The 18297-nt window shown below is 42.6% G+C and overlaps 1 protein-coding gene across 2 annotated transcripts in view; it reads right to left on the minus strand.

Moving 5' to 3' along the window:
- The window catches only part of zmat4a (zinc finger, matrin-type 4a), a gene marked incomplete at both ends in the record, with an annotated part of 64446 nt that overhangs the window by 26336 nt on the left and 19813 nt on the right, over window positions 1–18297 (minus strand). For both annotated transcript variants that reach the window (XM_080852294.1, XM_080852293.1), the window contains one exon: window positions 9250–9339. In XM_080852294.1, coding sequence (XP_080708420.1) covers window positions 9250–9339 — 90 coding nt within the window. The remainder of the gene's footprint in view (window positions 1–9249; window positions 9340–18297) is intronic.

Genomic DNA, 18297 nt, shown 5'->3' on the forward strand with positions numbered 1-18297 from the left:
ATACAGCTACACAGCGTCTGTATGAACGTGCTACGCAACGCTTCTCCAGAAAACCCTTCTTTGACCCATTCATGTGAGACACAATACAAAAAAAAATCATCCTTATTTGATTTGCAAGAAGCAAATCCAGCAGGACTGCCAAACCCACAGTTTTACAGTTGCACAGTTGCTGATGTCCTCACTGCACATTTGCACAATGCTTTGATGCACATAGCTGGGGTGAATTTTTCCCTCTTTTATGTGTGTACGGTTCTGTTTCTCTCCAATAGCAACATTCAGAAGCATTTAAGCCTCAGTCTCTTGGCTTACTTAACCCAACACTCTCCTCTCCAACACCCCCCAATCCCCCACCCCACCCCACCCCCCCACTAGTCTAGCGCTCTGAGTTCCTGGAGTTCCTCAGCCTGTGAGGCAGTGATATGATGGTGGGGATAATGCCCCCAGCCACAGTGGGAGCACTGCTCTGGCTGATCTCTTTTTTTTCTCTGTCCCAAGAACTAGGACAGCCAAGCACAGCGCAGGAACCACACTGAGTATAATATTATAAAATAATAACAAAAATAAATGCATATTTAAAAACGAGGTTCCAGATATAGCCCGGAACACAGAGGTCTACTGTTGTCGTGGGGACAGGGCCTGGGTGGGGACAAGTCAACACCAACAGTGCAGATGTGATAATCATCACTGCCAGGGCCCCTGTTGTGAATGAGCGGAGGTTCATTAGGATACAGAGGAAGGGCGCATGCAATAAGACCTAAACCACAGTACATAGAGCATCGCTGCCGGAGAGCAGTCGGGAGGATTTTTAGAGAACATTCCAGAACTACAGCAGGAAACCCGAAACTAATAGAGCTCATCTTCACTTCAATTTGTTAAATTCTCTCAGTTAATGTTTCCCTTCATGGCAGGTCTGATCATATCAAATTACTTCTGTAAACTGGAGCAAAACCTCTGATATGCAGTTGCAGAAATAACTACAATATTGCACATTTCATTGAAAATGTATGAAGTGAACTTACAAACTTGAGGACTGATGTAAAGATCATCTTCCTGCTCTTAAAGGTGCAATATGTACCATAGCTTCCGTTGTCAAAGAAGAAAAATGCTTTCATTTCTACAATACGGATGCAATTATAAAGGCAATCCAAAAGCATTTTTTATTTTGTCAGCAGAAGAAAACCTACATGTTGCACCTTTACAGTAAACTCCCTCCTACTATTCCTTGCAAGCGCTGTTGGGACATTTGAAACAAGTGAGGCTATGAGTGAGATTAGCAAAGAACTGAATCAGCACATTCAGGGCTCAGATACACATACGCGTCTTTTTTCAGGCAGAAACGCTTCAGTAACGCCTTGGCAAAGTGCGGCGGCCAAAACAGAAGCGGTGCGCTTCCCTGCCTTGTGCTGGAAAGTTGAGAATAGTTCAACTTTTAAGCGCACCTAAAAAACGCTTCAAAGACGCAACGCCTGGTGGAGAAGTGATGCACGCTTTAAACGCGCCGTACCATAGGAATCAATGCACTTGCTTGCGTCCCGTTTTTACAAAAACGCGTATGTGTATCTGAGCCCTAAGAATAGTGGCCGCACTTTATGTTAAGTCCGCATGGGCAGGGTGCGATTTGTCCAAAAACCAGAGGGGGGGATGTTTTTTTTTTTTTTTGTATCTAAAAAAAAAAAGCAATAGGCTACATAGGCCTAATTCTCTTCAAATTAACAATAGACACTATTAGGTTACATTTTGAACAGTATATAAAATCACCGGACTTCTCCTGGGGTAGGTCATTCCCTTCAACTTCTTCCACTGACTGCCTTAAGTTGTGTAGAGGTTAGAGATTTTGTTTTGCGCGGGTCCTGTTAAAAAGGACGATATGCTACTCTAAACTCGTTTCATTGTACAGTAGCCTAATTAGCTGGCTTTGCTAAATTCCGTGTATGTAATGTTATTGTTACAATGTATTCAATGTGTTTATGTGCATGGGGACGTTCACGAATTCTGAGAATGCCGACATTTCGGGTAAGGTGAACATTAGTGCCAGCGATGTATGAGCAAGTAAGACACTGTCACAACCTGTCTGTTTTTTCATAGTTTTTTTAATAATTGAGGGTTATCCCCCCCATGTATGAAATTCATCCAGCTGAGGTGGGGATGTAAAAACCAGAGGGGGGGTAAATCCCCACCATCCCCCCCGGCAAATCGCACCCTGCGCATGGGCACTACACACTTAGTACTTAATTGTTAACTACAATGCATTTCAAAATAAGAATTCCCTTTATCCTTCTTACAAGATGGGGTAGGGTTCAGGGTAAGGTTGAGTGTTAATCAGTAACATGTAGTAATACATACCTACATGAGAAACACATGGCATCATTTATTATTTATGTAAGTACACTAAGGACACGATATGACACAACATAGAGGGATATTTACCCGTTGTCTTTACTGAAGTGCGGGTTTACAACTGTGCAGTTCTTAAAGTCAGATTTAATTTTTTCTGTGTAAAATCAGTGTTAGCTACGATTATGTTTGTTAAATGTCAGCAGGGGAAATCTTGGGCCTGAGCAAGTTGTCTCCTCAGACTCACACTTACAGACCCGCCTCAAAACTAAAATGTAAAAGTGATGACTGTAGCTTTTAATATGCTATGTAATGTTAAGATTCATAGTATAATTATCCATGATCCATTAGGCATGTGTACCCACTCTTACATGTATATATAGTGTATATATATATATATATATATATATATATATATATGTACCTAATGATAACCATTATGCCTTTTATGGCAATGGTTATAGGTTTTTTGCAGCAAGAATATCTGACTTTGTATTTACGGTATGTGGATGAATAACTTCTCTGTACAACAAATCAGCCCAAAATAACACACACAAAAAAAACAGCACAGTCCTGTCTTCCATTTCTCAAGGTCACAAGGCAAACAAATATGCAGGTTGGTGCACTGTGTGGATGCACGGAGGAACAGTCCTCACTGACAGAGAGCCACTGTGGTGGCTGCATCACTCAGCCATGAAAAGATGGCTCCCTGAGAAATGAGAACACTCCATTCTGCTCCGCCCCTGTAATCCAGAGCTGGAGGCCAGAAGAGGGCCAGCCAATGTGCACTTCTTAATAGGTGACAAGACCGCACCGTAATATTCTTCACACCTTTAGAGGAAATAGGACTGTGCCTTCCTTTTCAAGGCTCCCTACTGGGCATTCAGAAAGAAGCCAATGAACACCTATTCCAGTGCAGGAGCTAAGGAAAAATCCAACGGGTTCTACACTTAAGGTTTGAGCACAAACAGGATATAGTCATCTCTCCAGTGTCCATGCCTCCCTCTAGTCATGGTTAGGCTAATAAATCGTTGCCCGAGAGAACTGTGTTTGTGTGTAAACAGGTAAACCCTTCAGGTCATGCTTACTGACCCGCAACACCAATAAGCCCCCGTAATGACCACGTACTTATGGAGGACCATTTACAGTACATGCTGACTTTATTGTGACTATCATTTCTGAGAAGCCATTCGATCATGACTATTATGGCCATATCTTACGAGGAGCCCTTAAAATCTCTTTAAACGAGTATATATTACTTAATGGGTCATGGGAGCGGATTTTCAAATATGCGAGGCTAGTACATGCAAGCATAATCATGTGGCTATGGCAACAGATCTTAGTCATTGTACAGATTCAACATTCAGAATTGTCTTAGGTCCCTTGCAGAGCAGTGTTATGTCCTCTGGCCAGAAACACTGTTATTGGTCTCTGCAAGGCATAGCCCGCTGCCCTTCCATCTTCCTTGTATGTGGGTGCCAAATCAATCTCGCCGTGGTTTCATTGCAGTGTCCATTGATTGGAGGTGCACAATGCCTGTCCACTTGCTGTGTTTTACTGGGGAGGAATAAAGGGAACTGAGATGCCTGTAGCAGCAGTTCAATCAGGGCTGTGCATTATAGTGCTGGTCCACATGAGCATGACAGCCTTGTGTATGTGGCCCCTGGCTGGAGGTGTTAAAGACAAATAAAGACAAAATCTCCTGGCACTTTCTCTCATGTTTTTACACATACACGCTCTTGGTTCTTTATGAGCTGAAAAACAATGTTGCTCATCATTTTCTTTCTTTGATTTAACTGACTTATCCGGCTCCCATCCTGTTGTCTTCCATGTAGTTTTTTTTTTCAGCCAACAATTAAGTTGTATCTTTCAGATACTCTGGGAGGATGGGGGCGAGAAAAAGAATGAAGACATACACTGTCACTTCGATGAAAAGGATAAATCAAAAAAAAAAAGAAACTATTTTATGCCTCACAGCTCCTAAAGTAGCTGACAGAGAGAATCAGAGGGCCCCTTGTCGGAGCAATCAGCCCCTGCGATAACCATCTGATTAGCAGTGCAGAACGGCCCCGTGGGAGCATGGGACAGCGATGAAGCTGTAATTTACTGCTGATGTCAGAACGAGAGAGATAACGGGCAACAGCACGAAAAATCGCAGAGATTACAGCGCCCGGGCTGAGGATGCGGGTGCGCGTGGTAATGACCACAGAGAGACAAACTGATGCTCATTATTGAGCCTCACTTGGCATGTCGGAGAAAATATGACGTTCTTTCTTAAAAACGTGAGACAGTCGATCGGGTGCAATCTCATCTGGGCTGAAACAAGACCGATGCATCAAGCGGGAGATGGTGAAGCCCGGGCTGAGATGTAAGAGCGTCTCTCCTCTCTTATGCCGGGGATGAAATCCCATAACCCCACAGAGAGGAGTTGGAAGATGTTTACTTACAGTACTGTATGAAGTTCAGGGTTGGCACAGTGTTCTCCGTATTGATTGGTTTTCAAAAACTCCATCATATTAGACATTTTTCCCCCTCTGAGGCCAAAGCCTTTGTTTACTCCAGATTCATTTCAAGGCCCGCTATTTGACAGGTTTGAAACCCACTCAAAAGTCTTCATCCTGACTCAGAGCTCTCCAGCAACAATAAGCAGTACAGGTGCAGCGAGATGGTCCATGGAGACTCGACATCACTACTGCAGTGTTTGCACAGATGGTACATTCTGACTCTGTGCTTCCAACAGCATTAAATTGTGATGAAAGCATAACACAAGTCACAACTGGGTGATAATGACTACCAAGGACATTTGCCGACACCCACAACAACCCGCTGTTGTTTACACAGGATGGACAGCCTGGGCACGAGCGATCCTCCGCATTGTGCACCGTGGTGCCGCTCAACGTTGCCATGCCGGCCGTGGACAGATTAGCCCGTCACAGCTGTCAGGTTGCATCGGCTCAGCCGGGGCCCCTGACACACGCACGCCATGTCCTCCCCTAAAAGCCCCCTCAGACCTCCTCTTGCAATTTTAGACGCTTGCACCTTAAGGCCACAATGCTGCCAGAAGGCTCTGGCTGGTTGCGTCCCCTTTGCTTGACCGGGAGCTAGCCACACGCTCTGCACTCACTCTCTCTTTCTCTCTTTCTCTCTGTGAGAACAGGCTGTGTCAGACCATGCATCACTGGCCCAATATGACAGTGCAGAGAGGAGAAGACGTAAAAAAGAGAGGAGGAAAGCGGAATATTGATAGCCGAAGCCACTCCTCTTGGGCAGCAAATAAAATGGCTCAATGCGTTATTAGAGGAGGGGATATACGATGTGAGATTGGGATGGTGGCATGGCTGTCCATCACTCAGATTGCACCCACATTAAGATAGACAGACCTGGCCAATATGCCAGGAACATAAATGAGCTTAATGGGAAGTCAGCCTGGAATGTAAGAGTCTCTTCAGCTTCTCTGTGTACATCATCCTGACCAAAACCCAGAGTAGAAATCCTCCTGAGTCGACTGTGTGGATTTACTGTATGAAGTAACATGGTTTTTAAGAGCAGGAGGTGGAACTAAGGTGATTTACGCTGGCTCGTGGCAGTAAAAAACAAGGCAGAGCTTTCTGACTCCCCAGACCTTAAATTACCCGGCATTCTGTGACAAAATGATGCCAGGCTTTACAGTAAAATGGGCACTAAGAGACAGAATAGCTACGTGGGACTTAAGGATGCTTGAGCTTTCGCGTGTGAGCTGGGACATTCTTGCTACTGATAGCAGCGCTGGTTTCTCCACCGGAAAGACGAGAGTCTGAGTTGAATTAAACACTGATAATTAAGTTGGGCACAGGGAAATTCAATCAGCCCAAAATATGTCCCCAGCCACTAATTGGTATTGAATTACTGATCCAGCAAGGGAGACAAATTTCAAAGAGTTCTTGAGGGACCATGTACCTACTAGATACTGATGCAGATGGCTGATTTGAGCTAAACAGATGGCCAAGGCCACACTGTCACAATATACAGTTACACTCCTCTTTATTACTAGTGAAAAGGATGTCTCTATAATAATACAATCACAACAAAAAAGCAGTCATTATATCATAGAAATGATCAATGATATGATGTTATTATAAAGCTAACGTAAACTGAAGCTAATTTCAGACTAAATATTTTCATTTCAGCAGTAATAAATGGCCTATAGTTGGAGTATACGAGCGTGTGTACATTCAGTTGAGAAGTTTTCACTACAAAGAGTACTTCTGAAGACATATGAATGTCCTAGAAATCTAGATTAAACTGGTCTTTGTTACTGAATCAATACAGCTGGATGAAAATATTAAATTCATCAGCAATCACTCAGCCTGACTGTCCACACAGCTCACCTTCAGTTTCATAATGCCACCAGCACCACACTAGTCTCATTTTATTGTACGACTCTATGATTAAGAGTGGCACTAAATAATGGTGAAAAAAATCCCTGCTATAACACAGTGTTGTGATCTTGCTCAATTGCACTTTTACAAGCAGCCATAACCGCAAACGCCTTTTCTTTGTGACACTGACCGATTTCGTCAGATTCACCTCACATGACTCGAGGAGTGAGAGGCTGACTGGTGCAGACTGCCGGTCTGCTGCAGTCCTTCACCATGGGTGCCTTATCCCTCATGATTGCACAAAGAAAGAGAGAGAGAACGACACCTAGGAAAACAACAGCTGCTCTGAGCTACTTTAATGCTCACACGGCAGAGAGTAAGGCATCGAGGCAGTGCTGATCAAAGGTGTTCTAATGTGCTGGGTGGGGTAAGAATACTCAGAGTGTAAGGTAAGAGGTAAACATTTGCAGAGGCAATCAAAAATTCAGATGTGCGAAGAATTTCAACTTCTGCTTTGTCTGGTTTTGTTTTGTTTTTGGCATAGGCAGGTACATGGAGCAAAGTGAATGTACCTCAACTCAGCTTCCCAGTAAAATGATTGATTAACATGGGCGGGTGGGCCCCGCCTCCCAACATGACAGGCAAACCCACAAGCATACATTCAGATCTGCATGCTAAGAACCAATATTCCCTACGAGAGACCTGTGCAACAGTGTCTTTGCTAAGCTGCTTGAAAAAATGAACATAGCAGAAACTGAGCTACCACCCCCGCACATTTGTTCAAGAGTTTTTATTGATACAGGTGCTAATTTAGGCCTGTCAGCCACAGGAGAACATAGAACCCCGCATTAATTCTATAATTGCTGGTTATCATAAAATAGCATATTTTGAGTCTTAATAAACTGTCCACACATAGCACGACTAAACACTTTTTGTATTAATTGGAAAATGTAGAATTACAGACCTGGCAGAATTAAATGACAAAACAAATATATTTTTTCCTGTGCAGTGTATCTTGCTATGAGACTGGAGGAATAGGTCTCCTGACCTGCACAAGATGTGTCCAGCTACCTAGCAACACGCTGCTCAAAATAACCCCAAGAAGCTCACATCAGAACTCGGAAATAGCTCAAATTAATTGTATACGGCCATCAGGATGATGGATCTCCTTTTTTTCCTGCTGCCTTTCCAGTGCTTGGAAGGCGCCTTGGTGAAACATAGCTACCTGTGTCCAATCAGACCCGTAACCCTATCTTATCTCCGGACATGGGCCCCTGTCACATTTGCGGGTGATGGATGCTAATCACAGGCCTGCAGCAAGAATGAGCAGGGAGCAGGGACAGGCTGAGCGAGCGAGGGAGGTAGAGAGGAAGAGAGGAAGCTCACTTCTTTTTCTCTCTTGCTCAGTGTGCATCATGCCATGCTACGTATGGCTTTTTTGGGTAAGGGGGACTGCCGGTGACTGATAGATGGCAGGCTGCGGAATAATTACGGCAGGGGCCCCTTTCGGACACGCATCGGGTTTACACAACCTGACACAGGGCTGTTTCAATCACCCGCACACTTTTACAATGCCCCGTGGCACTGACATAAACTCTATGAAGACAATAACTGTTCATTTTGACAGCAAGAGTGCAGAAAGGAAAACAAAAAATTATACCAAGCGTTTCTCGGTGTGTGGGTTTTATACACATTTTGCGAACATGATGAATCAAAAAACAGAAAGTCAAGGTCAGCTGTTTCACAGCCCCCACGCTGTAAGTCAGCAATGATGTCTGGCTTTGATTACCAACAAGCAATTAGTGGAGATTTTGCCTCCTACAGTGTGTTTTTTGTATGTCTATTTATGAACACTGTGACAGAAATGAAGCATCTGCTCAAACCGCAGGAAGGCGAGGACCAGAGCCGGGCAAGCAGGCAGGCAACAAATCCACTGGCAGTTTCCAACAAAAGGGCCCAGAAAAGACTGCCTCTGTGAGTCACCCTCGTACATCTCTGCCTTCCAAAAACCCCCTTTATTGAGCCGTGGCGTGCGGGTGTTAGCACCACACCACACCACAACCGTCATCGGCACCTTTCAGTTCCTCCATCACTCAAAGACGCCCCATGTGTTTTCATGGCTTATTGTAAGCATGCTGACAGGAGCGGATAATGGAAGCTGTCAAATTTTCATTGTGCCATGCTTCAACTTCATATTTGTCCACAATTCTCTCTTTCGCTCCCTCGCTTTGGCTTGATGAACATCTACTGTGACATCCTAGGGCTCTGGGTTCATTCTTGCCCATAAATGGAGCACTATTTAACAGCTCGCCGTGCCAAGACGGAAGCGAGCAGGGTCGAGGAAAATCAATAGCTGTGGAGTCCATTAAGAGCAAAGGTTTCCCGGTCCCCACTTCAGATCGACTATACACAACTGGCTATGCAATTTCTAACAGCTCTGGTGATTGCAATGCGGTCTAAACGTGCAAACGTAGCGTTGGGATGTACACTTCTTTTTTTTGTATACTGCCCTTTTGAGACATATAATTCGGAGGGAATAAGACTATTCTGTACTCACGTTGTCTGTTCTGAGCTTCTTAGCTGGGCAACCTCCATCCACTGGGTGCAACATGTAGTACAGTCGGACTTTATTCGCATGTTTTCGGCTCTGAAAAGAGAGATAGAGAGAAATCATTAGATTTGAAAAGGACAGCACAGATCACATCTCTGCACTTGTTTTATGAGAGGTCGACATGACATAATTTCAGTTAGCCATAGCCTGCCAAGCAGTTCTATTAGATCAGAATTTGGTAAAAAAACTGAGAGGAAGACAAGACTCTTTATAAATCAAACCCTTAATGCAAATTAAAGTTAGTTTATTAAATGGCTTTTGTTAGAAACCTCTTGTTTGTAGAAATGATGAATGCCTCAGGATATTTTTTAGCACAGTTGCAATGTTGTTTAATCCTACACACCCTCTCCATAATCTATAACATAAAGTTTAGGGCTATCAAATTGTGGTTTTATATCCTGACAATCCTGAGATTCTTTCTTGACCATCTTCACCATTTTGGACAAAACCCAAAAATGATGCTGGGAGACAAAGGTGGCTCAAGACACAATAGAATGTCAACCCTATCTGGAAAGACAAAACCATAACGTGTTAAAATGCTGAACAGATAAGGTTCAACTTCATTCTGGATGTCATTTACTACCTGAAATTAAGCCTGAAAAAACAATATATTTATAAATTAAAAAAAAATGTGTCCTTGGCCTTCTAGAAAATCACAACATTCTACATGATAAACGGCTATTTAGAAGATCTCAAGATCAGTAGATTGTCTACTGTTTCAGACACGTGATCTATATTTAATGGTGAAATGTGGAAAAACCCATTTTAAAAGGTAAACTTTAGGCTGTGAGAATGGATATGGGTTGGCATGGACTAAAGCTGTACATCTGTTTCTGGCACATCTGTTTCCAATAAGACTGTTTCCTTACCGTAAAGTAGTGCACGACAACGACACTTACTAAACTAATGAAAGCGAACACAAAGAGGATAGTCCCAGATAACCAATACACCTCTGATACTTCTCCCTCAACTAGTGTTCCTGATGTTGTTAATAGACTGCACATCACAAAGCCATTGATTCCTCTGCTTTGACAGAAGGGGCAATCTTAGAGAGAGAGAATTGATTCTCTGTTCAGTTTCTATCAAATCATGCCATTTGACAGTGGGTGTGCAGGATTGTGTTTCCTAATGAAAAAGGAGGAAAGGCGGAAAGAGAGAGAGGAATAGAAGATAGGAGAGAGAAAGAGAGAGAGAGCGAGAGAGAGAGAGAGAGAGAGAGATAGGCAAAGAGATTGTACTGTGATTTCATTTGAAAACCTTTTAATTCCTCTTCAGGGAAGAAACGATTTATTTCTCTCCACTTCTCTGGCAACATTCACTGCACCATGATGGTGACACATGGACACATTTGGTGGGGCAGTAACCAGGTTGCCAACAAAAATGAGAAGCAAACAAGTATAGTCCGATTAAACATGGAGATTGTTTCAACGAAATCTGTGTGTGTGTCTAGGGATCCCATTTTGGAGCTGCATCGCTGGGCTCTCAGGCCAACGATGTGAAAAATGCAGAGCAAAAGTCTATTAGCCCCCAGTGCCACTGGGGTTACAGAAACAACTGAAAGGAAATGAACCCCTTAATCAAGAGTGAGTTTTAAGGTTTATTTTACCCCCCTTGCGCTCATCCACTTGACCAGACTTTTTTTGGTAATTAAAGCTTGACTATAGAAGTACACAACACAGATAGACAGACAAAGAGTTGTCAAATGTAAAAATTAATTAAAAATAACTCTATAGGGAGGTTTATATGCCAAGGGCTGGCTTTCCATGTATGGTGGCACAATGTTAAATGGGGCTTTCAGTGTAAATATTTTTGGCACTAGCCTAACTAGGCCCTCTGAGGTAACGAACTGGGCCCCTGGCAATGTGAATGTGATCATATGAAACCACTAATGGTGCATTCAACTGTAACACGTCTGAACAGGGTGCTCTTTCATGTGCAGATCATCGGTCCACTGAAATAGACCTGATGCCTTTACAGAGCCGAGAGTAGGCAGACAGGAGTATACAGTCAAACTATCAAACTATCAGTCAGAGCGATCACAGATGGAGGTAGGAGCCTTACAGGCTAACGCATACATTCTCAGGAGCGAAATGTGGAGGGGACCTGGGGAATACTTTTGAGATGGGGAAATGTCTGTATAAAAGGCAGTCCTGACAAGGATGTCATCAGTAATGATACATCCCTCAGGGTAGAGCCAGAAATGCCACAGGGGGGAGATGGTCCCTTGTTGGGAAAGAGAAGTGATTTTGTTTTTGGATTGGAGGATGTGTGTGTGTGTGTGAGAGAGAGAGAGAGAGAGAGAGAGAGAGAGAGAGAGAGAGAGAGAGAGAGAGAGAGAGAGAGAGAGAGAGAGAGAGAGAGAGAGAGAGAGAGAGAGAGAGAGAGAGAGAGAGAGAGAGTGTGTGTGTGTGTGTTTGTGTGCTGCTAATAGATTAGATCCAGAGGCTTTTGTGGTCAGTTTTTGACAGAACTTACACCAAATGATAGCCTTGGCATGAGGGCTCCGAATGGCATGAGAGCTAAGGACTGGAATTGAGGAAAAATCCATTTAGGACTGCAGGCATGTCACCCAATCGGCCAGAGATAATGGCCCCTTTGGCTGCTCACAAAGTCAAAAACATATCCCAATTGCCCAACCCTATCTCCACACATAGCAAACATAACAGCACTCTCCATTTCAAAGAGAGGACTCTTGTATGTACTTGTGGTAAGGTCCTCAGCATGGGGTGAGTGTTTTTGAACTACAGCCCCCACTCCACCCCCAGTCCCCAAAGAGGTCTGATGTCACTTATTATGTCAAGCTTGTTCTGCCCGAGGAGAGGTCAGATGAAGTGTTGGGGCAAAAGGCTAGCTGTCACATTAGGGGATAAGGGGTCTGCTATTTACAGCGGATTCAGCTTCACACCTCACCATTTCTGTAAGACTGTGATATTCCGTAATGTGGGAATGAAAGAGCAAATGTATGCTTTGATCTCCCAACATGCAGGGGCTAGTCTGTGGCAACTTCAAAGCCAAACTGAAGCCAAAATAAAGAATAAATGTTGAGACTCATTACAATGTCACAAAACAGGACACTTACATGCAGATATACATATTCAGACTGCTTCACTTTGATGTGTCACAGTCAATTAATTTTTGGCCATCGTTCCTAAAGGCAACAGCCCATAATGGCATGGCATACATGGCAAAATATGCTAAATGCAAAGTACATTAGCAAGTATTTAGAACCTTACATTTGGATTTTCAATGGGGTTCAGGTGTGTTTGTGTCAGACCACTCAAGTACATTCAGAGACTATCACTGAAGCCAAAGGAGATTTGTCTTGGCTGCCCGCTAGATAATTTTGAAGCTAACTATAACCTACAGGCCAACCTGAAGACTCCTCCACTTTTGCCCACAATCATCCATCCACTTAGCAATTCTGACCACTCTCCCCTCTCCTGATGCTATGATGCACGACCAGAGCTTGACTCTTTCATCACCGTACCTTTCCGTAGAGATGGCGAGTTAAGTGATAAGCACTGCCTGGGTTTAAGCAAACACAATACTCAAAGTTCTGCTCTAAGGATTGAATTTGTGTCTTACAAAACAGGAGAATATTTGTCCTCATGTCAGAGTTTGTACCGTACCACCTAGTAAACTCCAGGCAGTCTGTTGTATACCTCTATCAGGAATGCCCTTCCTTCTAGTCTCTTAAACATAAAGGCGTACAGTTAGTGATATAACTCCTTAATAAGATGGCGGTACTTCCAGAAGGTCCTACCATCGTTCCTGATCTAGAGAGTAGCCACTGGAGAATTGCCACTGGGTTCTTGGTTCCCTCCATGTTCACTGCATTACTGGATTTGGCTGGGAATACAGTTCTGGGAAGAGTCTTGGTGAAAACCAATGAAATCGTATTGCTGCTATACACCTCGGCTATAAGGAGTGTGACATCAAACCAGATATACACTCATATCATATCATATCACATACCATAGGAAAATCACATACAGTGTGCATATATGTATATATACATTATATATAATATATATATATATGCATACTGTATGTGATTTTCCTATGATGCAGCATGTTTATAAAATATTAGTCAAGTATGGAATTAGAATGCAGAGCCTATTATAGGCAAGGCACTAATTGGTGTGACATAGGCTGTGCACCTTCATGCTGTGAATTCTTTGGAAGTGCCACAGTCAAACGGTACAGTCCTTTTAATAACACAAAAATGTCCATAGAAAAGCCAAGACAGAATGTGTTCGAACGAATGTACATAAGAACTGTGTGCTGTTAAAATGAAGCTAGTATGCACATGTGAGGTAGGGTGGATACTGCGAACATTGCACTCTGTATGCAGGTAGTAGTGAATTGATTACCAGACTAGGTTAAAATGAGGCTAGAAAATGGATTGAAAACCTATATAACAGATGATGCAGAGAAGATGAGCAGTGTTTTAAGAAAAAAAAACTAAACAATACACATTCCATCTGTTCTGGGGAATTGAATGTGCTCAAAATGTAAATCAGTTTGCAAGTATGCTTGTCCTGACTAAACTACAAAAAGGCCATATCTAAATAAGTTTAATCATTTTTTTCCTAAGGTGGAATACACAATTTATGAATTTAATGGAGCAATGGCATTTGAAAACAAAACAAAGCCTAATCTTTTGACAGCCTTCACTTTAAAAGGCACGTAAGTGTAAAGTAAACATGCTACGATAAATACATGTCACAGTCTTAGTACAATGAAAGCCCGGGAGGCTGTGCCTCGCTGCCGGTTGTTGTTCACTTGTTCTTCTAGGGCATTGTCAATTGCAATTTAATGCATGACTACACCGCCAACCACTTTTTTCATGAAGTATCTCCGAAATGCTTGAAAAGGACAGGTTGCACTGTCTAATGGAAAAAAACGGAGGCTAGTTTGAAATTTAGGGATGATTTAATTCATGTGACAAGAAGAATCTGGACAGAGGGTGGATAGAGTGATTAGTAATGGCACGGAGTGGGGGAACGAGACTGAAAAAAGTGACAAGAGACTGACAAGGAGTGATACGTCAGCCTCCCGAAGCCAAAATGGCTGCCACAAAGTCTGTGCACCTATTTGCACAGATTTTTTTTCAATGTCCTGGAAAAATACAAAATCATGTCACAACCCCTGCTGCTGCATCTGGGCACAAATAGACAGAATCACTGCATGAGAAACACTGCAGTGTCACAGATTGTTTCAATAGCTAAAGAAAAAAGAATACAAACTCAAAGACACATCCTGCAGAGCGTTGCTGGCATCAGCCCTGAAACATGTGATCATACGGTATGTCTCGCTTTTGAAAAGCCGTTCAATGCCTCTCCTCGGGCTCAGGCAGACACACACACACACACAGACAAACACACACACAGACAGCATAGCGTGATGTGCCGCTGAGTAGGATCTCAGATACGGGCCAGCAGCGCCTTGGCAGGAACCCCTGTACTATGCAGCCGGCAGATCAGTAGACAATAGAGACACGCATCCACGGACACTTGACAGAGTGTTGTCACAAAAACTGGGCCACGGCAGCGAGTGGCTCACAGCTCCCCCTTAAAAACCAACCAAAACTAAATCCATGTACACCCATGCACGGCAGAGGAACTGGTACTGTAGAACTGTTAATGGGCCCATTCCATTCTGTTCACCTCATTGTATCTTCTTATAGCACAGCACTAAAAAAGACATCACCGTATGTGGTGTCAAAAGAACAAACTAGAACACTTATGCATGGTTTGTTGGCTTCAGGACAGAATACAAATAGTATTACATAAAATAATATAGATATATTTAGGTTATAAGCAAATTATTAGTAGCCTACTTTTGCTAATATTTGTACATAAAGTACTGTTTTTTTGCAGGGACACAGAAAGAGTATAAGAATTCTGTTGAGATCCATTAATGATCCATTAATAAACAGAATGTCACACTATTCATACATAACAGAATCTGCCCCAGTTTTAGTCGCACTTCCAGACTTAATGTGCTGCTCCCTGAGTATTACAACCGGACTTTGAGTAGCCAGAGATGGAGATGCTGTCACCCACAGGCAAGCAATACTCCCTCAAGCAGGGAAGCTGCTCTTGCGTGGCAAGTCTTAGTGGGCTTTTGGGAGCTCTTAGGCTACCTGAAAATACCTTTTATTTTAAGTGCTATACAACCCAACTACAAATATGAACAAGCATACTCACAGCTGGAAGAGCATATTACTCAGTGACACGGTCATAAGGTGGCAGGTAGGCCAAGGTATAGATGACTGTATGCAATACACCATTGCAAACCTATAAATTAAATGACAGTAAAACTGTATCCTAAATCCTCAATTATGAGCAGATGTGATTCCTCAGTGTCTCTGTCTATTTCGAGGGTCATTCTTTTAAAAGAAGTGATCTAAAAGTGATTCATTTCAAAGTAGTGATCTCAAAGCATGTACAGATGTACAGCATGTACAGATGTAAGCTGACAATCAAACCATTATAAGAAACCATTTACTAAAGCAATTCAAACACACTGTCTTACTTGGCCTCTTTAAACATGCAGTGCATGCACACATTACCTCTGCTGGGAATGCAGGTGTTCATATTAATCCTCAGTTTTCAATAAATAATGAAATAAATCAAGCACCGCCACGCTCAAGGACTATTAAAAATCTTTCCTTCTTTTTAGAATCCCCTCACAATATACCTCATTTTAATTCCCCATTGCCTCAGACGCCTTTTGTTTTGCCCATTAGCAATTTCATCATGCAATTTGTTCAGAAGTGTCTAACTTCACTGGCCTCAGTGAAGTTCAATCAGAAACACATTTGCAACCCGAGACTCAAGTCTTTAGAGAAGCGTGTTAAAAGGTAAAAAGCATAAACCAATATTGATTATACTGACTGAAGACACTCAATATATGTTTAAATTCTCATTTACTGTATGCAACACTGATGGATTGCAAACCTTCTGGAGATGGAAACTATTCATGAGAAATGAATGGGACCCTGTCATCATTCATTCATATTGAATATTCATACTATTATTGAATATGGCGGGATGCTGCACTGTGGACTATAATAAGCCTTAGAGAGAGTTTTTTTCCTTGTTTTGATGAGAACATGCCAAAGTGTCCAGATAACGCTATAACGTTGAGTCATGCTGGAATCTCGAGAGAAATTCAGCTCAGTAGGGGGGAGAAGATGAACCTCTAGCTATTTTGGTTGGCTGCCTCACCAGCCCATGTCTCTCCTGTCATCATGATTTTAGTCAGTAACTAACCTGTTCAATATGTTCAGGAATGGACTGAATGCACACTAAACACATGGCTCATGCAATGCACTCATAGCTGCATATTCATATGAATAAACCCCTTGGCAGGGTGGCCCGGGGATATTCAAAAAATGTAGAAAATGGCTGTCAGATTAAGCCATTTAGGCCACCATGATTTAAATGGTTTTAAATGTACACATTTCCTGATTCATTAATTACTGGCACAGTCATAATGTTCACTGTATTGGTGTCCTACTAATCTTTCTTCACACTGTCTTACATTGTGCTAATGACGTGCAAATATACCTCCAAAAATGTATTAATAAGAGTGTCATTCACAAAACTGCATTCATTTAAATTCAATTCTATTCATTTCACACACTACATGTAAGATTAAGCTAACATTGACTTGATCTATCCTGCTGAAGGGACAAATAATGACACAGATACAAAAATAATCAAGTTTGAAAAGCAGTAACCTAGAAAAATCCGTCAACGGCAAACTTAATTTTAGCATCCAAATAATTTATCTTAGAGCTTCATACTTTATGAGAAGGGTTTGAAACCCATTTTATGAAACATTAGCAGAGACAGTTTAGAATCAGAAACCCCACCCTATATATATATATTAAAAAATGTTGCATTAGAGTCAAAGAACACATCATGGTTTGAATGTTATAATGTCATCAACTCGAGAAAGCTATATCACATTAATGCTCCTCTATCATGAGGAATATCCAGCCAGAGCCAAGGTGACATTTATGGGCTTCCAAAGCATGTTCATCAGCATCCAATTAGTCTGACCCCTGCACAGGAGGCTTGGCCAATGACCTGAACATGGGCAGACACTGGGACTATGAAGGTCACAGAACCAATATGTTAGCGCATCATTTTTCATCAAGATGAGCTGGAGCCTTGCCCTCCCTTCTGCACAAGGTGGTCATTGTATGTGTTGTGGTAAACTGTTCCCTGAAGGACAGGAACTAGGTCCAACACAGATAATATGGGATATCCCACCTGAAGACAGCTTTATTCACGCCTAAAAGGCGTCTTCTCCTCAAATCAACCCAGTGCTCTTCACCGAACACTGGCTTCTGTGTGGGTAACTCGTTCCCCTCCTTCATCGGAACGTTCCCTTCCCCTTGCCTCCAATTCACTTGGTACAACACAGATAGTATGGGACCTTAAATCACGCCCTGAGGGTCGAACAGAACATTAATACTCGGTATATAGAGGTACGAGCGTACAAAGGTATGGAAGGACGTCCAAAACCCTGCAGAGTGAACCTCCTCTATTGATACGGCCTAGAACTATGTCCAAGATGCCTCCAGCCCACTCGTGGAATGAGCACGCACACCCTTAGGCAAAGGCAGGCCTTTTAGTAGTGCTGAGAAAGGTAGCCTCTTCAGCCAATGAATTGACAGCATCTTGTCTCGCAGGCTCGATGGCGCATTGAAAAACTTGGACATTTAATATTCACTCTTATGGGTGACGAATATAGTATAGATAATAATGCGAATGAGTGTGCAAATATATAGTTTGCATACAGTATATATTTTTTTCTAACAGGCAATTACAATTAACAAAATATTGGTGGGGACAATTGTGTCTTCCCCAAACTTTGGTCGTGACTAGTCCCTTTGGACCCTATGCAAACCTACGCCCTTGCTGAAATAGCCTCTAGGCATACCTCTAATGTTGAAAAAGAGTGGCCCAGCTCTTA

This window comes from Sprattus sprattus, assembly GCF_963457725.1.
Source record: "Sprattus sprattus genome assembly, chromosome: 15".
In the NCBI taxonomy this organism is placed as follows: Eukaryota; Metazoa; Chordata; class Actinopteri; order Clupeiformes; family Clupeidae; genus Sprattus; species Sprattus sprattus.